At 35.7% G+C, this 24,221-nt stretch overlaps 1 protein-coding gene across 3 annotated transcripts in view; it reads left to right on the forward strand.

Annotated features, from left to right (window-relative positions):
- Positions 1-24,221, forward strand: part of tafa5a (TAFA chemokine like family member 5a) — a 138,909-nt gene that overhangs the window by 68,039 nt on the left and 46,649 nt on the right. For all 3 annotated transcript variants that reach the window (XM_084408209.1, XM_084408208.1, XM_084408207.1), the window contains exon 2: positions 13,457-13,606. In XM_084408209.1, coding sequence (XP_084264335.1) covers positions 13,457-13,606 — 150 coding nt within the window. The remainder of the gene's footprint in view (positions 1-13,456; positions 13,607-24,221) is intronic.

The raw sequence follows: 24,221 nt of genomic DNA on the forward strand, positions 1-24,221 counted from the left end.
CCAATTCCCAGTGCTCTTGTGAATTCCGGCATATTTTCCTCCAGGATTTTTCTGTTCTCGTCCGTTTGTTCCTATGTTAGATTTGTGCCAAATACAGAGTTTACAAATGATACCCATTTGTTTTTATTGCACTGAGAGCTTTCCTCCATATAAGTCAGATAAATGTTGCCTATATGTCTGAGCAACCTTTTTTTTCAAGCACTGTTTCTCCAGGTCACGTAAGTGTATATTTAGGTAAAGGATTTTATATTGTAGCATAGTAATTAAAAGACTGGGAAAACCACTAAAAAACCCAGAAGGACTGATCCACTGAATATCACCGTTTTGTGCCTTTGGGCAAGATACTTAACCTCGGGTTGCTTAAGGGGGACTGAACCTGCAATTTTTGAACTACAAGTCACTTATTAACATGAGGATTAATGATAAATCGGTATGTGGCCCTATAATAAATGTTGGAGATGCCAACAGAATTATTATTTTTTTCTTTCACTTTGAGTGTATTTGTGTGAATGGCAAAAACAAAACAAAATCATGGGGGTGCAGTTTGCACTAAATGACAAACAAATATTTAATTTCTGTCACATTGCATGAGCTTTTGATTCCACGTGTTGTTCATCAGCTATGACGATTCTGATTTTTCCAGGGTGAGGTGTGTACATTTGAACAAACCATTTGGGATAACGCTGCCCCCTACTGCGGTCTTAGGGTCTGAGATGGGAAGCTCAGTATAACAAACAAGTAAGGATAATGGAGTTCAAGTAAGTAAGGATTTAAAGGAATAGTTCACTTAAAAATTAAAAAAATTTCACCATTTACTCACCCTCAAGTTGTTTCAAACCTGTATGAATGTCGTTCTACTGCTGAATACAAAGGAAGATATATTGAAGAATGTCGGTAACCAAACAGTTGATGAACCCCATTGACTTCCATAGCAGGAAATATATATATATACTATGGAAGTCAATGGGATCCATCAACTGTCTGGTTACCAACATTTTTCAAAATATCTTCTTTTGTGTTCAGCAGAAGAAAGAAATTCAAAGAGGTTTGAAACAACTTGAGGGTGAGTAAATGATTACAGAATTTTCATTTTTAAGTGAACTATTCCTTTAAGGGGCAGTGATATTATTTTAATTGTGTACATAATTAGCAATTTTATGACATGGCAAAGTTTAGTCAGATTTAAAAACATCCTGTAAGGATCAGAACTCAAAACTTCCTCGTTAGTCCAAAAACAGTTTTTATTGAAACCAAGGTCTTTTTGGACCTGAAAAAAAGACTCGTTTTGGAATGTGCCCATTTATGAAGTCATATATAGGCCTATTTGAAAGAACGCCTCTGCAGAAGAAAATGAACACCTACTTCTAAATAATTGCTTCTTTGGCCCCGTCCATTGTCGCATTTGGGCTTTGCAAACAGTAATGGACCCGACAGTAATGGCACAACATGTAAATAACCATGTTAATTCTAACACCTGATCTATGATCAGTGATTTCTGATAATGATACATGTACAGTCAGACGTTCTTTGTCTCAAAATCATTTATTGCTGTTTATGTGTCTGTAAATCAAGCCAGTGACTAAAACGATCAACTTCACATTGTTTCTCCTAGTAGCATGAAATAATCTGTTGTTTAATGTTTGAACTGTTAGTTATGATGAGAGGATTCGTGAGAGTGTAGAAATCGAGATGCAATGACGAGATCACTGCATTCATGCGCTCAACAGAAATATCTGTCATCCGCTACAATGCTCATCACTGCAACTTCATTATGCCACAGGAACTGAAAATGAACTGCCATGTTTTGTAGTCTTAAAAACTTAAACAGGCAATTTAGATCATTGTCTTTTGTCTTGCTTGGTTTCACAAAATGTACTATACAGCTTTATAGCTTAGTGCCTCTCACCCAACAACCCCCCAAAATTCCCACACACTCCTTAGTCGAACATACCAGTCACATTAGGATCATGAAGGATTTAAACACAGCAAGAGTTGGTTCGATGAGAATGAAGAGGTAGTGAGATAGAGGGAAGTCTAGAGAGGACCTGGAGGAAGTGGCGGATGAGAGGATGTGTGGTGTCTTTATCCTGCATCAGACCCCGCCAGCTGAGATTAAAGACAGACCATCTCTGAAGGCGAAATGTCCTCCTCACTGCATGCTGATGAAGCACAATGAATGGCCTCATGGACCCCGAACCTGCTCACAGATTATAGCCCCTGTGATCCCACACTATCTCATGCAAAACCCTCACAAGTCCCTGAGGGTTGAGGCCGGGTTGTGTGATTGTTAAGGCATGAAAGCACAGCAAAAAGCACCATAAAACATTCTATACGATTTGATCCATTTATGGCAGTTTATTTAATGTCAATATGCTTCAGTAAAAACATTCAAACAAGAGCGATAAGTATTGTATTAAATAATTTTTTGTGATTAAAGAGACAAATACCTAAAATTAGATCATTTTCAATTCAATAACATGAATTTTCCTAGTAAATTAAATAGGGAAGGTGATCATATAAGATTTTATATATATAGATTACATATACATTATATAGATACAGATTTTTTTCATGGGAACTCACGTTGTAGCTAGCGAATGATTTAAGGATTCTCAATGTTGTATGAGAAGTGAACTGATCTGGATGATGACATTGTTTTTTGCAGAACTGCTTTATAGATTAAATTAACTAATTTAATAATTGATGATCTTTACAACGGAACTGAATCAACACTGAAGTGACTTCAACTGAACACTAGGTTGCTGCTGGTAGAGGTGTTAGTGAGGCCAACTGGGGGCGCTCACCCTGTGGTCTGTGTGTGTCCTAACACCCCAGTATAGTGATGGGGACACTATACCGTCAAAAACCATCGTCCTTCGGATGAGACGTTAAACCGAGGTCCTGACTCTGTGGTCATTAAAAATCCCATGGCACTTCTCATAAAGAGTAGGGGTGTAGCCATGGTGTACTGGCCAAATTCCCTCCATTGGCCTTTATGAATCATGGTCTCCTAATAATCCCCATCCAATGAACTGGCTTAATCACTCTCTCTCTCTCTCCTCTCCACCTATAGCTGGTGTGTGGTGAATGCACTGGCACCATTGTGCTGTGGCTGCCTTCGCATCATCCAAGTGGATGCTGCACAATGGTGGTGGTTGAAGACCCTGACATGATTGTAAAGCACTTTGGGTGTACAGTAGTACACAGTTAAGTGCTATATGAATGTCTCATTTAATTTATTTTCAAAGCCCCATATAAATAAAGGTGACTTGACTTGAAAATCTTATAATTGTGTGGTTTCAAGGGATATTTGTCTAAATGAGTAAGAGATAAGAAAATGTCTCCATTTCAAGAGTTTTTTACTTCACAGGATGATGTTGTGAAGCAAACATTTTCTATTGCTTGTGCTTTGGTATAATAACACTTGTTGGATTTGTACTGGTCAGACGAAGTCTGAGCATTGACAATTACGCAAATAAGATTATTCAATACTCTGACTCTGCTCTTCCCTGGCTTCCTCAGTCAAACTCTAAGGCTGATAGAAGACAGTTAATAGAGTGTTGGGTACCTGAAGGGTTTTACTGGTTTTGGACACCAGACAAAATGGATATCTATTGACAGGAGCCAGCAGCATCCAGGGTCGGATTTGATATTTATGATGCAGAGATCCATCCAAACTAACACTAGGGTGTTCCAACTTGTTTTTAATGCATTGCTTTGAAGTTGCAAAGGTGTTAATTAAGATGTTGTGGTCTCTAGATCTGGTTTGAACCCCTTCTTCAATGTAAGCCTATTTTTTATTCTGTATGTTTGTTTGTTTATTTATTAATTATTTATTGCCATAATCTTGGCTTAATTTTTTTTTTTTATAAAAGCAATAGCAATCAAGCATATCCTAGGTTTCAGATGTCTTTAGCACATATATAGGCATTAGCAATAATGAATCACTGATCATTAATGCAGACAATACTTATTTCACATACCAAACACATTGTCTCTTTTTTCCCCGTCTATAGAATGCAGAAGTTTGAATGGCATTTGTTATTGATATACTGCATGCTTTCTGCAGCAGATGCAACATTTCATACAGCAAGAGCCCCAACAGAGAAACTGAATCTGACAAGCAATTGGCAGCAGTCGAGTGTTGCTGAAATGAGGTGATGTGCTGTGCTGGGACGCTGTGCTGGGGCTCACCACTGATTACACTTGTTAAGGGCATCGTTTAAAACTACCCTGCTGGCTAGAAGTAAGACAAGACCATCAAAGAGTCACACGTAGAGTTTGTGAAGGCTATTTGGAACCCCAGCTTGCTTAATTGAGTGGCTTTACATTGATTTTAGTTCACATGAAGTTTCCGAACGATCGCAGTCACTAAAACATTGAGGAAGCTGGAACTCAAGCACCAGTATTAACTTTATTTCGATGGTCCACTTAGACATTCTATTAACTATAAGTAAATTTGCAACTAGATGTCAACTAACTCTCATTAGAGTATTAGTCGACTGTCTACTTAATATTTGCTAACACTTTATTTTGATGGTCCCACAATAGACATATACTGACTATAATTAAAATTGTAACTACATGTCAACTAACACCTAACCCTAACCTAACAGTCTACTAATATTCTAATGACAGTTAGCAGACACGTAGTTGCAAAGTTACTTATAGCTAGTAGAATGTCTCCATCGAAACCATCGAAATAACCAATATCCAACTTATTTAGATTAGATTAGATTAGATTCAACTTTATTGTCATTACACAAGTACAGGTACAAGGCAACGAAATGCAGTTTAGGTCTAACCAGAAGTGCAATAGCAGCAAGTGCAGGATATACAGTGGTTCCATAAGTGCAGAACATGGATATGTACTGAATAAATATAGAGTTGAATACTATTATAAACAAAAATTTACAGATAGATTGTCCTATGAATATAATATACAGATAACTATTACTGTGAACAGAGTTTACAGCTAGATATGTACTGAATATAATAATATACAGATGGCTATTACTATAAACAGAATGTTTACAGATAGATATGTACTGAATATAATATACAGATGGCTGTTACTATAAACAGAATTTTACAGATAGATATGTACTATGAATATATATACAGATGGCTGTTACTATAAACAGAATGTGAGCATAATATACAGATGGCTATTACTATAAACAGAATTTAACAAATAGATATATGTATAAGTTAGGCTAATGAGCAGTATAACAATGGATTTAAAGTAGTGCAAATAAAGTTTGGACAGAAGCTATCCGAGTGAAAGTGCAGTGGAAAGTAATTGCATATTACAGTTAAGGTACGATATTGCAATGTATATATAAACAGTCGGTACTGTAAATAAACAGTCGGCAGTGCAAATTGAGCATATTCCAGTCAAGGTAGTAGTGCAAGATGCATATGTAAACAGTTGTTACTGTAATAACAGTCAGCAGTGCAAATGAACATTATAGTATTGCAAATAACAAAAAGCAACACAACATTCTGAACTCAGTGGCATAATCTAACTTTAGGTGTTGTTAGAGGTGATGTTCAAATCAGTATGCTACATGTTGTTGGAGATGATGTCATAATTAATCAATAGTTTTGTTGGAAATTAATGTGTAATCAAGTAGTAGTGTCATTGAAGATTGTCATAATCAACAGGTGGTGTAGATTATACCAGAATCAATCAATATTGTTTTTTGAGAAGATGTGTTATGAAATGTATAACATTTTTACGCAAATCGACACGAGTTCAAATCTGCCGTTTGCCGAACTTGCTTTACTCCCTTTTCCCATCACATATCAGATCGGAAAAGGCATTTATTTTCAATAAAAATGAGGACAATATTCAAAAAGTGGAAATAAACGTGGGTTTAATAATAAGGTGTTTATCGGTTAGGGTTATGGGAAGGTGTAGGGAGGGCTTTATTGTCCCAATGAGGCGGCATCTATTTAATAATTTTAATAAATATAATAATTTGCACTCTATGTTATTATTGCATACCATTTAATGTACAACAACACTGAGTTGCAAATAGTATCTGCCACTATTTATAGGTATACATATAATCTAACTACTATTAACACTTATTGCAAGAAAACACTGCTATTTTTACTGTGTAAATATAATCTTTCCTTATTTTCACTTAGTGTAAATATAATCTATTACTATTAAATTTAGTGTACTGTAAATAGCAGCTATCTATTAGAAATGTGTAATATTTTTATATGTAAGAAAATATGCTATTTTCACTTAGTGTAAATATTATTATACTATTGCTAATTAGCTGCTGACTTTTTTTTCTCTCTTTTTTAGAAGAAAAGTAATGACACTTTAGACTACAGTATATTTACAAGGTAAGGAATATAAAAATTGAGGCCTGGTTCTTTGCTAGCTAAAGAAAGAAGGCCTGGCAGATATCCAGTTGTTGATTTTGATATGGACCCAAATTAGGGTAGCTTTTTAATATCGTCTGGGACTAACAAACATCTAACTAACAAACGAATCCCTGCTGTGTGAATGGAATTGTACTGGATAACTAGTTATTTGTCACAAAATACAGTGTCTGAGATGCATGTGTTAAACAGACATTTGGGTTGGCTCAGTCCACCCCTGCTAGATTTGTCCCAGTAAGAATTTAAAGACATACCTACCAGCCGTGAGAATTTAAAATGTCACATCTTTGCATTTCCTCCATTTCTCCCTGGTACCTTTCTAGTAAATGGATGAATGTTTTTTTTTTTTTTTTTTTTAATGATAGAGGCATCCGCATAAGTGACTTCCAGCAATCCAGCATTTCATCCACTTTTTTTTTTTTTTTTTAACACTAAAGCACTCAAGTTATAAATAGAGCTCAGATTTAGCAAATGCCTGCCATTAACACAAGCTTTTTAGATGTTTCAGTATTTTAAGGACTGAAGGAACTATGTAAATGCATTGATACTGACATCTGTATTGTCACTTATCACTAGAGCCTTAAGACTTTGCAAAATCGCCTCGGTTATGACTGTAATCTCGGTTCCCTGAAGAGGGAACTTGGGTTGCGTCGAGATGATGCTGTGGGAACGTCTATACCAGCGCCACCATAGTGACCAGTGCCTGTCTTGTGTGAAATCAGGCGAGCACAACAAAGACAGAATCACCTGGGACCCAGGAGTGAAGCCCAAAACTAGGTTGTAAACCAGACGAGTGTGTGCGGAAAGGAACAGCCCGTTGCATCACACACCTCTTGTAGGGATAGCCTTAATACAAGGCTACAAAGCCGCCATACTCCTCTTGCTCCAACGCACCACGGAGGAAACCGGTTTGTTTCCTGTGCAGGGAGATCTAGAATGATCGTGGCCTCAACAACCTCAGTTGAGAGACCTGAGTCTATGAGTAGGGCCCCCTCAGAGGCCAAACCCACACTTCAACACTTTGAAAAGTGAGAATAATGCCTTGCAATAACTACAATAACTTAATAATAACTTGCATGTATAACAGATTTTTTTATTGCTAACTGTATTGATTGCTCAAAACTGAAGTCACTTTGTCAGCTTTGTTTTTCTCAATCGATTTGACACATTTATCCAAACTCAGATCTTCTCTCAGAACAATTAATACATTGATCTGAGCACAGATTGTGTCCTAAACAGATTGCAAGTTTTCATGTCATTTTTTTCCCCCTCATTATACGATAAGAATATATTCTCTAATGCAATTCTTTGGCCAGATGTAAATTAGAGGCATGATCAGTAAAGTTCAGTGATTGCAGTATTGTATAACAGTAAAAAATTGCTGCATGTTTGTGCTTATATAACCAGTCCCTCCAGTTTTTCGCGATTCCGCGATCACTGAATACAACGCAAAATCAACAAAATGTCGCATTTTTTTCCGATCCTGCATAATTCCTAATTTAACCGCAAAATAATCACAAAAATGAAAAAGACCTCACAAAACATTAAATTATAATCACCCAATTGAAATATCTCTAGTTTAATTCAAGTTTTAATGCATTTTTACGTGGATACAGATGTTGCGGGAAAACTCCTTTTCCTCGATTTACTGAAGCCTATAATGTAAAACGCATTTTGCACATCCAATGGCGCGGGTCCGCCAAGGGGGCGCGGCCTTAGCCCATATTATTCTTTTACTGTCTATGATATATTTAGTCCCTGAAAAACGGCATTTTAGCAGGTTTAACGACTGAAGCGACAACTTGCCAGGTTACAATAGTGCGGCCGACTACGCAATACTCGTTCCCTCTCAGGGAACTGAGGTTATGATAGTAACCGAGTAGTTCCCTTTCGAACGGTCACTTCGTATTGCGTAGCTATACGCAGTGGGGACGCCATGCAAAACGTCGCACTATAACTGGTTGCCTTCTGCAGCTCAGTCAGTCTCAACTCAGGATTTACACACAGTTCTACAGTAATTTGAAGTTAATTTGATGAGAATTTGATTAGACCAAAATAAACAAGCTTTATGCATTTTGTTTGTGATTTGTGTCATGTACGACTATTGTGCATCTGACATAATACTATTATGGTAAATGTGATGTCCTAATTATAAAATATAAAAATCGCAAATTTTTTCACAAATTTCTGGAAATTACCACCACAAAATCAGTCATTTTGATTGCAAAAATCACACAAAAAAATAGTAAAATCCTGGAGGGACTGTATAACAAAAAAAACTTATTTTTCTTTTCTGAGATCAGAGATCTCAGGTCCAGCTTATTTTTTGATGGTGGAGCACAGTGCGCCGGTCCCCAGTGTTTGCAAAGACAGGCCTGTGGCTCGGTGCAGTTCAGCAAACAGTTCCTCACTGACGTTTCCCCCACTCATGCCCAGTTCTTTAAGCAGGTCAGCCTAGTACACCTGCAACACCGCCATGGACCAGCCAGACCTGCCACCTGAGATGTCTTTTTTTACTAATCCGAACCCTACCACAAACCTAACAGTCTATACTCAACTAATATTCTAATGAGAGTCAATGACATGTAGGTGCAGCATTACTTATAGTCAACTGAAAGTCTTAAAGGGACCATCATAATAAATTGAAACTGTTAATTGTTTTGAGAGCAGTGACCTGAGTTTGGAGAAATGTTTCATATCGACTGAGAAAAAAACGCCTGAACTTTTTCAAATGCTAATATATTGCTTTCAAAACGGTTAAAACACAGTCAGAATAGAGTAATTGCAAATGTTGTGCATTTCTACAGAAAATATAGGCTATAAACAATCATTGCAGAACATTTACAGTAAAATTAAATAATATTAAAGTCAATCAAGTTAAAAGACATTGGTTTATTTAAATTTCATAGATAAAAGTTCATCATTATGATCATCATTTTTGAAAGTGTAAAAATGCAGAGCATTTTCTGTGATGAGTAGGGTTAGTGTTAGGGGATAGAATATACAGTTTATACAGTGTAAAAATCATTATGTATGTCCCCATAAAACATGAAAAACCAACATATGTGTGTGTGTTTGTGTAGATCAGCACCATCTATTGTATGGGATATTCATGCTGAACCCAGAATCATAGATTAAGGAAATGCTTTATATTTTTCCCTGAGATGTACTGATTCTTCTTTCTTTTTTTTTCTTTTTCTTTTTCTTTTTTTTTCTTTTTTTATCTCTACCTTCTCTCTGCCTCTTAGAAACCTTGAATGGTTATCAGGCTAATTCCTTCAGACGGAAATGCAGAACAATGAATGCTTGCAGAGTCAGGACTTAGGAGCTTCAAAATATTTAACAGTCCACATTTTATTCTTATCATTAGTGCATCTGTTTTTTTAGAAATAATATTATCTATCCTGTAATTGGGGAAGCCATGGTTCTGAACACCTAATAAGTGTCTTAGATCTGTGTCGCATTGACATTAATTAGGATAAATACCTTTTAAATCTGATATTTGCACCAGTAAAAGGTCCTTAACATTAATAATTGCATCTTTCCACAGTTATTGCTTGGTTGATCCTAGCATAAGATAACTCAAGACGCATCATAACTACATTTCAATGATAGGAATTGCAGCTAATAAAAGCTACAGTTTCCATATTACTCAAACTCTTTCACAAAAGATAGAGAAAAATTTGAGCCCTTTAATGATACATGGAAGAGCAGCTCTAAAAGAATGATAATGTTCAAGTAATATATTAATTCAATACCAGCAGAGCACAGAATAACAAAATGTAGTTTAAACTAGGACAAAAGGCAGAAGAATGTTATTCAATGCATGAATTGCTGACAAAAAGAAGATTTTCAAAAGGGCTTCATCTCATCTCTTCGTGTCTCACTATGCTTATAGCAATGTAAGGGGAAGGTTTCTTTTGCAGTTCCTGTTGGGGATTTTCAGATCTGACAGACAAATGCAATCTCTGCAGAAATGACTGTTAAAGAGATAGATGGATTTCCCGCTGCTACGCACATATGACATATCATTATCCGACATCATCCAGAAGCTTGGAGGAGGGGAATATAAATGAAATGAGAGTTGATACAAAGAGAAATAAAGAAATAGCTTTTATCATAGAGTGAGATACAATCTAGAAAGGAGAGAACATTGTCTTTTTAACATAGGTCACGTTTATTCTAGATATTTTTGTTTCAAAGTGTTTTTTCATGCTTTTTTTATGGTTTGAGGGGAATGGAAATCAGCGGAAGGAAGGAAACTTACACAACGACAAATTTGCGTTTCACACAGCTCACTTGCTTCCAGAAGGGTCTGCAATTAACAGAGGAAATAAATAAATAACATTGATGTTTGTTCAAAGTTCAAGTTTCAGGCTTCTAATTTGCTCTATTTTTTATTTTCCATGGGCCCTATCATGGTGTAATGACAGGCGCGAAACAAGTGTTTTTTGCTAGTTTCAGCCCCGATGCAGTTTTCATTTTCACGTCCTTTTTTGTTGTTTTAAAAGCAAATGCATTTGCGCCCATTTTGCTATTTTGAGGCAACTGAAATAGACTGCGCCATTGACCAACTGAAACCTGGTCTAAAGTCAATTGTATTTATTGATTTTTTTTTTTGAGTGCATTAGTAATATGCGCCTATATAGGCGGGTCCACAACGTGCGTACACTTTGTCCCATTGATGGTCTGCTTGCGCGCTTTAACCTTGCGCACGAGCAGATCCGTGTCCTCTCTGGAGAAGCGTTTCATTTTTCGGCCATGTAAATAGCGAATCTCCCATGGTGCGAGCGCAACTGGCTTTTAAAGGCAATGGGAGATGAGACACTCACTTTTTTTTTGCACGTTACGCCCAAAACATTACTCATTACTCATTAAGAGAATAGGGCCAACCCTTTTAGACCATGCACCGGGAGCGCCGACCATTCTTCCCGTCGTTAAACTAGCAAAAGTGGATTCGGACACAACCTAAGTTCACTTGCTTTAGACCATGCGCTTAGATCGTTAAAATAGGGCCCTATGTGTACTTAAAAAATGGGGGAAATTATTATTAAAGAAGATGTGAAACCCATCTATCAGAATATATGGCTTTGTGAACAGATACAGCAGCCAAATTATGAAATATCAGGAAGTTGTTTTTCTTATCACCTGCAGAGCTTAAGAAGTCTCATCTAGACAGCAAACACACTGACCAATGGATTTTTACATAATCCAACTCACACACTCTGCAATCTTTAGGCTAAAGGTTGAATAAATTCCATGAAAACACAAACATCTTGTTAAGCTTGATGTTGTTTAACCTTTGACCACACACACACACACACACACACACAGAGAGACACATTTGGTGCAGCAGTACAGCTGTGTATCTTAAGATCCTCCATTAGCCTGAATGCGACCTGTGCGTTAAGTTAATTAACCCTGTTTTACCTCAGCACGCTGACTCTGGGTCAGTTTAAATCACAGCTCTGACTCACTGCCAATCAGAACTCTCAGGTCTGGAGCAGGAAGCAGATTCCCTGTAGACCAGCTTCACATATAGACAGGTTAATCTGAGGGCTTGACAGAGGGCCAGAAGGGGCCCTAACTGAAGCTTAGAAATGCTTTAACGTTGTGTTTTTGATTTAGCCTATATTATTTTACTTGAGTTATGGGCAATAAATGGATTTTTTTTTCATGACATAATTCCATCCATCCATCCATCCATCCAGACAGACAGACAGACAGAATATGTAATTGCTGAAGCTGCTTCACACTGCAATAAAATATCCAGCACACACTGAAGAAGAAAGGGAAGGTCAATAAAAATTACTTTTTACTTCACTCTACTCTTTCTCTTGTTTTTACTGAGAAAAAGTAAAAACTGTCGTAACAAAGTAAACAATCTCAACAATTTCTCATTTTAACATTTGAATATGTAATCAAACATTTCTCATCAAATTCAAATTATTTGAGCTATATGCTGCCCACATTATATTACTCTTTATTGCATGTCTACAATTGTCCCATTTGACTGTATTTATAGGAATTTTAAGATAATTATCTATAAAAGTTGATACCTAAGCATAACTGAGAACCCCATTGTAACTAGAAAAATCAAATGCAACTATCGGCACTGATAGCCCCGTGGGCAGTGCTGACATATAGCGCTGTTGCACTTCAGGTGACCCGAGTTCAAATCCCGGCTTGTGGACCTTTCTCGATCCCTTGCTTCCTGTCCTCTTTATACTATCCTATCACAATATGTCATGATTCTACCATCTAGTCCTTGTCTTTCTTTAAGTCTTGAGGTAGGATCATGACAGACCCATGTTTTGTGTGCTTGTGTTGTCTCGTTCCCTTGCCCCGCCCCCTTGTTATCCGCGTTTTGTCCTTATTATCTAATCAGTATCACCTGTTGTCATTATGAGTTTCTCCCTATTTAATCCCCTTGTGTTTGCTGTCCTGTGCCAGTTCATTGTCATACATTGTTGTGAAATACTACCTTTGAGTACCCTGTCTTAGTAAATAGTCTTGTGTAGTTTTCGATCTTGTATTTGCTGTCTGTTTATAGTCTAGTTATTGTCAAGTGTAGTCTAGTTTAGTCATCCCTCGTTCGTCTTGCCTTTGTTTTGCCCCCTCGTGGGTTTTGTTTTCCCCTGTTTTCTGTTATCAATAAACGTTGTGTAATTGCATACACATTTCATGCGCTTGTGTTCATCTGCTATCATCATAACACAATAAAGGCAAAAATCACCAAAAATAAATCTTTAAAATAGGTCACAATGTACTTTATTAATTTGACGAAATTTTCCGTATTTATACTTTACAGGTGTTTTACCTGTATTTTGAATTTTGAACTTAATTGCCTTGTTTTAGGATTAATGGAAATGTCCGTAAAATTACTGGATAATGTCCGGGTAATAAGCTGCCAGTACTTTTTCCTGTTTGTTTTTTGTGTGTTTTTTTTTGCAGTGTATGAAAAAGCAACCTGAATAAGTCTGAAAACTGCTATGGTGCTTTTTCGCAACGTTCCCCTCTGAACCCCTCTTCTATCTCTGGTTATGTCCTGCAGGTCAACTGGCAGCAGGCACCTGTGAGATTGTTACTCTAGACAGAGACAGCAGTCAGCCACGCAGAACTATTGCCAGACAGACGGCCCGCTGCGCATGTAAGAAAGGACAGATTGCTGGGACAACGAGAGCCAGGCCGGCCTGCGTAGACGGTAAGATCATATTTGGGATCTATTATTCAAAGCACTGTACTACACTTAAAACTATTACATACCAGTCTTTTTTTTTTATTTTTTTTATCAAACCTCAAATAAATGTTTCTAATAAGTTACTTGTAAAAGACCAAGAGCATAAAAGCAAAGCCATCCCACTGCAGATGAAACAGCCTCAGATATAAAGGCATTGGACAAAATCGCCTTAGGCATCAAAGAATCGGATGAAATGGCATCAGACAAAACTTAAGAAACGTGTCATTCATTATCCATTCAGTTTGTTTCCCTGCCTGCAGCCTGAAATTCTGGGATAAGCTCCAGCCTTCCTGTGACCCTACATAGGACAAGCGGTTTGGAAAAATAAGTTTCCTTTAAAAATATTATTCTACAGAGTTTACAAGAAAAAGGCTCTGCAAAATACGGTACGCCACTGGTGCCTGAAGCAGTGTATTTAATTATTACCAAAGGATAGAAGGATTTTAGAGGTGGGAGTGTTTTTTTATTATTATTATTATTATTATTATTTGTGATATTACTATGTATAATAATATAAGAAAAAGAAGAGGCATTCAAAAATGTTATTAATAAATGAAAATGGCATGCTGTTGGTATAAGAAGCACTGCACGTGTAACTTTTAATGAACCAAGAAAAATTGCTACTTTATAATATCTGTGGATTTATATCAGAAATTGAGGCATATTTGTTTGCATTTTATATAGTTATTATTCTGCTACTCTTCACACAGTTATCCTAACCAATTTTCAGCTTGGCACAGCAGTTAATTTCACATTCAAAATGCACTAAAATATATACAATCATATAATGTTCGCTTTTGTAAAGTTTCTTTACAAAGCAAGAATGAGACTCCCTACTGTTTAAAATTTGCTACAATATATTTTACATAGTCTGTTTATATTACATTTCAAAATTATTCCTACGTTTTTTTTTTTTTTTTGTAAAGATCGTGATGAAGTTAAAAGACTAACACTGTTGAATGACACTTCACTGTGAAGAGTTTCAAAAAAGTGACCTAAAAAATGTAGAATTTGGTATATATATGATATTAATATTCACTACTTCATTTGTCACCTGTGCTGGTACAAAACATTTAAAATTGCAAATAAATATGGCAATAAAATATTTAACTATTTGTCCACCTCAATGTCTATGGTGGTCAAAAGGCCCTGGATTTTAGCAGTGTATTTTGTGGCACCTTTTTCTTGTAAACTGTGTAAAAGCATCCTTTTAAATTAAACTCGTTATGAATTACATGTTTTCTCTGACACCTGACATTATTCCTGTGACCTGAAGCCTTTTATAAAGTCTAAGGAAGTCCTAATATGTACACTATACATGTGGCTTGTTGAGAAGACATGCTATCACTTTTCGAAGCGATCAGATGTTTGGTTTTTGATAATAATAATAAAAAAAATAAATAAAAAAAAAAAACAATCCCATAGAATACACCCAGAAGACACCCTACAGCATGCATGTGCCTTACAAGTTCGATATTGTTCCAGGTATAAGTGCACAAAAGCAGGACACAGTCCACCAGAGGGGAAGATAAAGAGAGAGGTAAAAAAAAGAGAGAGGTAGAAAAGAGACAAATGAAATTTCAATCAGTTTAATCTGCTGGAGTCCTCAAGGTCTCAGCACAATTGTCAAATGTGATGAGACATGCTGTGTCCTTCAGTCTGTGGAGGTCACCGACAGGATAATCCACAGAGCACAGACCCAAAATGCTTTACTCCTAGGGTTGGAAATTGAGGACCATTTCCTAAGGTCTATTCATGAATGTCAGTATTTGGCACCAACTTACTGTGCAAAGGGAACCCTGTCACACACTCCAAAAAATAATGAATTGGCTCAACAACAAAAAAATATGCAACAGTGTGCATACTTTTTTTCTTTTTTTTTTGAGTTATGACAGTGAGTGAATTTGAATTTGAGTGAATTTACGTTCAAACAACAAGCTAAATTGAGTTACAACAAGCTTAATAATTTGTAGCATAAACAAAAAAAATTAAGTTGATTACTCAAAAAAAAATAAGTCGCTCCAACTACCAGAGTTGTAGCCCTGGAACCAATTAATCTTATCTATTTAAGTTCATATCAACAGCTATCATAGCACATGCTAACACAACTTATTTAACATGTATATTTAATGATCAAGTAAGATATTACTTGTCACTGGCATTAGCATAGAGTCAATGTAGTGTTTACCTCCATGTATTTACTTTTCAGCACAATGGCAACCACAAAAACTTCAACATTACAGTCACTCTTTTAAATGTCAAACATAACAGCATTAAACACTAACAGGTCTTTCCCTTCACTAAAAACAAATCAATTAACACTTAATTTCAACATTTATTCTCCTTATCCAGTCCTATGCAAAGCATGCTGGGAACTGGAAATCCACTGCCTAAATTCCGAAGTTATCAATACAATTTCATTAAGTTACTATACAACCAAATAAAGAAAAAGCCAATTAACGCACCAATTTGAGTTTAAATTACAGGCTATATTAGGTTGATGTAATGATCAACATTATAATGTGACCAGAACTACAAAATAATGTTTACAACGTAAACGGTTTAATTAAAACAATAAATTAGGATTTTTAACTTTCAACCATGCATATATTTAAGTTGTGGGGATGAACATTCACATTTGAGTGTGTGTGTGTGTGTGTGTTTGGCCTGGTTAAACCCAGACAAAATGTCCCCACAAGGATGGCAATATTAAAAATTCGTGGTCCTCATGAGGAAAACAGCTTATAAACTTATTTAAAAAAAAAAAAAAAAAAAAAACATCTGTATTTAATTGATTTTACTAGCCATTAAACATCTCTCCCCTTGTGTTTGTTGTTTTGTGCTGAATTGTGAGCAGTCCAAAAAAAGTAACGTCAAATTACATGTCAATTTTTTTTGTAATCGACTCAGTGGTTATACAGTTAGAGGACACTGCCGCCATTGTTGACTTTCGTGTTGCATTAATGTGGACACCGTTATCAGTAATTTCACGCCTTCTGCTTCGTCTTCATGTGGAACAATGTGTCATTCTGGAAATATTGACCTGTATTAATATGGAGAGAAAAGGAAAAAGAAAAACGCTTTTGTTACCCTGAGCAGTGTGAAATGACATCACTCATTCAACTCTTGTAGTGTCGTATATTTGTGCAGATCAAAGCTCTAACAAGAATTGTGATAGTGTGCAGGATTCTGGGAATTAGGGTTGTATGTTGGAATGGAGACATGAAGTCATTTGCTTCTGAAATCACAATAGCACGAATAAAAGCTAATGCTACGTTATACATGATCCCTGTGTGCTTTCAGCAGACTCAGCACATTAAAGCTGAAACACTGAAAGCATTACATGCAATTGGAAAGCTGATGACAGAATTAACCAGATACATCAGATGAATGGGGGTGAACAGAAGTGCATTCTGGGATTGTCTTGCTGTTGAAAAATATGTCACATGCTGCAAATAACACAAAGTTTACTGAACAGCAGAAAGCACAAAGCCCCCCTAAAAAAATAAAAAAATTATATATATAATTTTTATATATAATATATATATATATATATATATATATATATATATATATATATATATATATATATATATATATATATATATATATACACATATATACACATATATATATACATGTATACATGTGTATATATATATATATATATATATATATATATATATATATGTATGTGTATATATATGTATGTGTGTATATATATATATATATATATATATATATATATACACATATACATATATATATATATATATATATGTATATATATGTATATATACATGTATATATACGTGTATATATATGTATATATATATATATATGTATATATATGTATATATACGTATAAATACATGTATATATGATATGTGTATATATATATATGTATATGTATATGTATATGTATATGTATATATATATATATATATATATATATATATATATATATATATAATAACCTTGCTGTAAACCTTATTAGACATTATAAATAAAATAAAGTCCAATTCAACATCTTTGAATGTAAACAATAGATTCCTGAATATTTGTACCTACAAAGTGCAAACCTCAAAGTTCACTTTTCAGAAATTGCCCATAGCTACATTAATATTGTGCATCTCAAAAAAGTAGAACATCATACAAATACTTACAAGTACTCAAGTCTTGTACTACTTGTACTACAAGTACTGGTAACACTTTATTTTGATGGTCCCCCGACAGACATTTTAATAACTGGAAGTTACTTTGTAAGTGCATGTCAACTTATTCTATAACCCTAGCCCTTTATTCTACTCACCCTAACCTAACAGTCTACTACTCAACTAATACACTCTAATGAGAGTTCGTTGACATGTACGTATAACATAACTTATAGTCAACAGAATGTCTGACGGGGACCATCAAAATAAAATGCAACCGAAGTACTTGTACTACAAGTACAAGCCCCTTACATTGAGATCTCACTGAGGTAATACTACTCTCTGCCATATTATACAGTTAATATAGTTATCTCCAGTGCTTAATTTGTAAATGAACAATTGCAGAGCACCTCATTAAATGTATACTTTCTCACCGACGAAGTTGTTGCCTCTTCCATTACATAGATTTCTGACTGCTCAAACATTCGTTGCTCGTGTCTCCTGCTATCCTGATTAGTCTTAGCGGAATGTCCAGGAATGAAGTTTCATCTTCTCTGGATCTCTTTCAATCAGAAACACCATCAGCTTTACTCAGGAAAATAAATGAAAAAAATGTGCTTGCCTGTCTTTTTGACATTTTGGCGATATTAACATATTTTTAATAGAACTTTCTGCTCCTCATTCCTCAAAACAATATGCAGTAAGCACCAACCAATGAAAGTGATTTTGAACTTAAGTACGCTGATTGGTAAATAATATATATTTGTTGAGGGCCAATAGCAAAACATAACCTACAAATATATTGGCATAAACCCACACTCGCTCTGTCTCACTATGTAGGCATGTATGCAGTGTCACCATGTAATGCACTTGTTAATGCCGAAACATTTAAAAACAAATACTGAAACAAAAAAAATCAAAAATCCAAATTCAGACATTTTCCGGTTATCGCATTTTTAGATCCATTTTATTCATTGGTAGATATCTCTCTCCATTAGGAAATGGCAGAATTTTTTTGTCTGATATTTAAAACTCTGTCATGTTCTCCTCTAATAGCCAAAATGCAGAGGTCAGATAATTGCAAGAGACTGGAAGTGATGCTTGAAAACCACACATATTTATTGAATAAGCGTTATTTCATCATTGTAAAAGCTGATTTCATCAGCAAAGCCATATGACCCTGTAGCCCAAGACTAGTTGCCCACTGAAGCTAAACAGGGTTGAAACCTGGATGTAGAGTTGCAACCCGTCCCGTAAAATACGTAATCGTTCCGTATTTACAGGTAAAATGATGCGTTTCGTATCAAATCAATATAGGATGCGATTTGTCCTGTATTTTACATAGGCCTACACATAGTTGAATAAACACATGAGGATTTTTGCAGTGTGAAGAATACTAATAGCAAATATAAAGAAGTCAATTTCACAATAAGTAGTAGAGAAGCTAATTTCCCAGACGGCAACATAGTGTCGGCCCAGATCCGGGCCACATGTGATTCCATGCGTACCAGATGTAAACCTTCTTGTTTGTTTTTTTAAAAAACATGTTGAGCTCACATCCGCCCTTTTTACGCAAGAGGGAAAAATGTATTAATGGGTCTGTCCAGTAACTAATGATGAAACTAAGGCGAACTGCACACTTTGCAGAGAAGCATTTCAGTAGCTCAGAATGTCTGACGTAAAGGAGCATGATTTATGCATGGAATTTTATATTAATAGATTTAGAAGAACACAGACACATCCGTGCTTCTAAAGACTATTTTTTTTGGGGGGGATAATCCATTCATATAATATTCCATACATTATTAGAGCTTTGTAGACAGATAATTGTTGTTTTTAGACATTAGACAAGATATATTAATAGATTATAGCCTAATTAATGATTTTATTCATTTGTCATTTTTATCATATATATATATATATATATATATATACACACACATAATAAATAATCCTGTCATATACAGTTTAGGACATTTAAAAATATTTTGACACAAATGGGACACATAATTACAAATTTAAGTGAATTACTTGAATTTATTTTATTTATTTTTATCCCATCCAGATATAGCTGCAGAATGGTTAAAAAGTGATTACTGGTTCCGAGTGACTGCTTAAAGCTTAAGTTCTTTAGAAATACATAAAACAATCAATTGTAAAATATTATAAAATGTGTTCTGTTGCAAGTTCACATACTTGATCTCATGTTTTCTCATGGTTTATTGTAGAGCTGTCAATTTGCTGTCAATCAGATCCTGACTCTTTATTTGTGTCCTTGTTTTCTTTGTTTTTTTGGGGGGGTTGTGGTCTGTAAATGGGTATCCTTTGTTTTGACACACTGAAGGTTGCGGAACTTTGACTATTAGCCTGAAAATATAGAGCATAGCATAGAGCCCTTGGACATTGTGAAAGCACCGCATTGACTGCAATCTATAACAGAAAAAAATGGAAATGAACTGTCAAACCTCAGTCACTAAGCATCCAAACTCTGCAAGCTCTTCTTCATCTGTAGAGTGAATATGTTAATGTAGTGTTGTTAATGTTAATTGTAGTGTTTTTATTTATTTATTTTTATTCTATTAAGGACTACTTATCAGTTAGTAATGTTTATTTGGATGGCTTTTTAGAAATAATGCACCGAACAGTGAACAGCTCTCCAAAACAGACGTACGGCACAAACATTAGCATAGAAATTACAAGATTAGCATGGACGCATTCATTTTAAAAGACTCTTGCCACCAACTACCATTCACTTACACTTTTGTTACAAGTAATTTTTATTAGCATGAATATATGCAGTTTCAGCAGTCATATTGTGTTGAGTGATGAATGCGAATTGATGAGCATTTGTATGAAAAAGGCTCACAACTAAGACGAGACTGAGGTGAGTAGTTGAATAATGTAAATGTTTTACATTGTAATGGTCCTGTGTGAAATTTTCTAAAGACTCATGAAAGTATTCTAAATGATAATAAGCATCACTTAAAAGACATGGTGTGGTGGCTACTTTCTATTATCAGTACTTATCTCTTTATTATACCAGTCTGGTCCTGTCCAACCTTTAATGTTAAAGGTTTATTGCTGAATTAAGGCATTCATGTATATTTTACAGTGTCTTTGTATTTTATTTCTTATTTTTTATTTTTTAGATATATGCTAATAAATTCACCCTGCGTTGTAGAGAAATTACAGTAGAGTGAGCTGGAGCTGTGGGTTTAATGTGCTGTTTCTAAATGAGAGTGAAAAAGGAAGGTACTTGTAGATGTATGGCAGCACTGGCCAAATGATTTCCTCTTTAATAAATGTCATACCCACACAGTAGGTACAATCTAAACCCCTCGTCTTCACGCTATAGCAAACCAGGCCATTCTCATGATAAAGTGCTGCCAGGTGTACGGAGGGTACCAAGCTGTTGATTACATCAATTGTTATTGATGTTCCATTAAGTACCATTTCTTTTGTTTCTCTCTTGTAATCAATCATTAACTGCCGTTTTTCCACTTAACGTAGTTTTAGCGTACTTAGTTAAGCATGGTGCTTGGACTTATAGAGCTTACCTGTATACTTTGACGACTGAAGCAAAAAACAAAAAGAGAGAGAGAGAGAGAGAGAGAGAGAGAGAGAGAGAGAGAGAGATTGCTATATATATTGCTATATATTGCTCTAGAGCAGCTGTAGTGACTCGTAAGCATTCCTGGTGTATTGTTGTTGGACGTAAGGGTTGAACAACAGGTATTTTTGAAGGTAATGCGCTGCACAATATATATAAATTCATTAATGTCTGCGCAAATCATTTCACTCCAGACTGGTTTGTGAACGAGGGTAAATACAAAGGGACAATACAAAACACAGGCTTTGCAAAAAAGTTGTTATTCAAGGATGGATCAGTACCAACTGTTCATGTTACAGCTTATAGTCTCTGAATCGATACTGGTCACGGCAGTAATGAAAGGGAGAGCAAGCACTTTATTACAGTTCATAGGAGGTTTTTTATGGAGATAAAGTTTACCAGTTTATTAAGCACCCCCAGAAAAGGCATAAAGTCTGTATATATGTGTTTGCGGTTAGTTGTAACGAGTGCTTTTGTCTAATTCGCTGTGTATATTGATGATAATGCAAGAGAGAGAGAGAGAGAGAGAGAGAGAGAGAGAGAGAGTTTATGGATAAGACTTTATTGCGCATTTCTTGTACTGGGATTTATTCAGCTCTTACAGTGATTTTTCTAGAGCGAAAATGGACGCTTCATCTTTTGTGTGATGTACAATAAACTTAATAAAACTCATCAGAGTAAAATTTTGGAGGTCTACTACAACAGGCTTGTAGTGGATAAAAACAAGGTGACAACATAAGTTATAACTGTAATTAAACTAAACTATACCTGTTTTATCTCCATGCAGCATATATTTTCTGGCTCTGTGGCATCATTGTCCGACTCTGGCTCGAACTGAACACCGCTAGTACAGTTTCTGAATTTTTATTGTGTGAGATTGTCCTGTTTTGTTGCTACCGGACCATGAGCGCTTCTTGAAAGGGGGCCAGGAGCAGTAGCTCATTTGCATTTAAAGGGACACACACAAAAACGGCACGTTTTTGCTCACCCCCAAAAAGTAGCAATTTTAATATGCTTTAAAAAATGCTTTAAAAAACACACTCATACTCAGACATCAGACTTATTTTACATCTTGTAAAAAGTAGCATAATAGGTGCCCTTAAAATTATATTTTGGGGGGTAATTTCTCATTTGATTTATTAATCACCACACAGTAATTTCACATTTGATGTATTAATCACCACATTGTGTATTAATTATTTTAATCACTTGACAGCCTACAGTAGTACAACAATTTTGAAGACTCTTCATGCTCTTTATGACGTTTTTCCAGTCAAGTATAATTAATATAGTTCATGTCTAGCTCAAGTCTATAGCCCACACACAAAACGAGATAGATCCGTTTAATTTATTTCATGGAACTGTAGAATGCTTGATTCTAATTGGTTAAGATACTAAGTTATGAAATAATTTGATGTCGACTGGCATGAATTAATTACAACTCTATAGCATCTCATCAAAAAGAACAAATAGGCTAAATATTAAATGACAATTTCTATAATATTCATATATTCTCTCTCTCACTCACTCTCTCACTCTCTCACACACACGCATGCACACGCACGCACAACTGTGGTATAAGCAGAATAATTGATTCGCTTTGGCGGAGGCCCCGTCCGTAGTGCATAATCCGAGGGTAGCGGATCTGCATTTCCTGCCTGAAGACGAAGGCAGGGGCGCAGCCGACCCCCCCGGGAGGTATGGACAGGACCATCCTGGGGGTGTTGGGGAGGGTGGAGGTAATTGTTTGCGTCAGCAACATGTGTAAGTACCGATCTTTTATACAGCAAGTATTAGGACATGATTGGATAGATGTGAAGGTAATTAGTAATTGAGTCTTCCTGGCATAACTTATGCTAAAGCTTTCATTTCTTAAGACCTTTCATCAGGGTTCGAATTATGATTTCATCTTTGTTGGGGTCTCTTAAAAAAAAAAAGAAGTAGCCTATGAGCAGGCGCGGTGTAGCTTACTAATGTAAATAAATAAAAATGTTTAATAAAAAAGCGTTGCTAGTTCAATTTAAATAGTACATTTGGTTTAATGTACTCCCACTGGCTCCCACGTAATTCGAACCATGCCTTTCATTTTAAAAGTCCATAAAACTCCCTATGGATGTCAAAGTGAAATGTTGGGAGTGTATGTATATATATATATATATATATATATATATATATAGTGTTGCTTTCGTCAACGAAAATTATGACTAAATATCGTCGTCAACGAACCTTTATCATGTGGCGAAAACGAGACGAGACACAACGTAAATGCTGGTCGTGTGACGATAACTATAATTAAATGTATAATGCAATATTGTTGACGAATAAAAACGAGACTAAATGTGGTTTACAGAATAAAAACTATGCTAAAATGTCTCTTCATTTTCGTTGACCAAAACGAGACAAAATGTTATGACGTTATTTCGTCTCGTTTAGTCGCATTATTATTATTTTGCAGTATTTCTGTTTCCCGTGGCTCACTTCAGGGGCTGCATCAGGTCGCACTGCGCAGATGCAGGTGACGTCACTTCCTCAAGGCCCACTCACGGCATTATTTAGAAGATGCAGCTGCGGTGAGTTAGCGTAAACGACAACAAACAAAGTTAAGTCTGACGCCCATTTCACGCATACTCCGTGTGCAGTGCACTGTATGCGGTGCAGGAGCAGCACGCGCTATAGTGCTTTCAAATATGCTGCGTTTGCAGTGCGTAACTGATCCATGGCTGTACCACAAACACATACTCACTATTTTTATTTAAAATCCAGAAGTTATCAGCTACTATTATTTTATTTTTTAAAAGTTTTGTCAGCATTGCGA

The sequence above is a fragment of the Rutilus rutilus genome (assembly GCF_951802725.1).
Source record: "Rutilus rutilus genome assembly, chromosome: 4".
NCBI classification, from domain to species: domain Eukaryota; kingdom Metazoa; phylum Chordata; class Actinopteri; order Cypriniformes; family Leuciscidae; genus Rutilus; species Rutilus rutilus.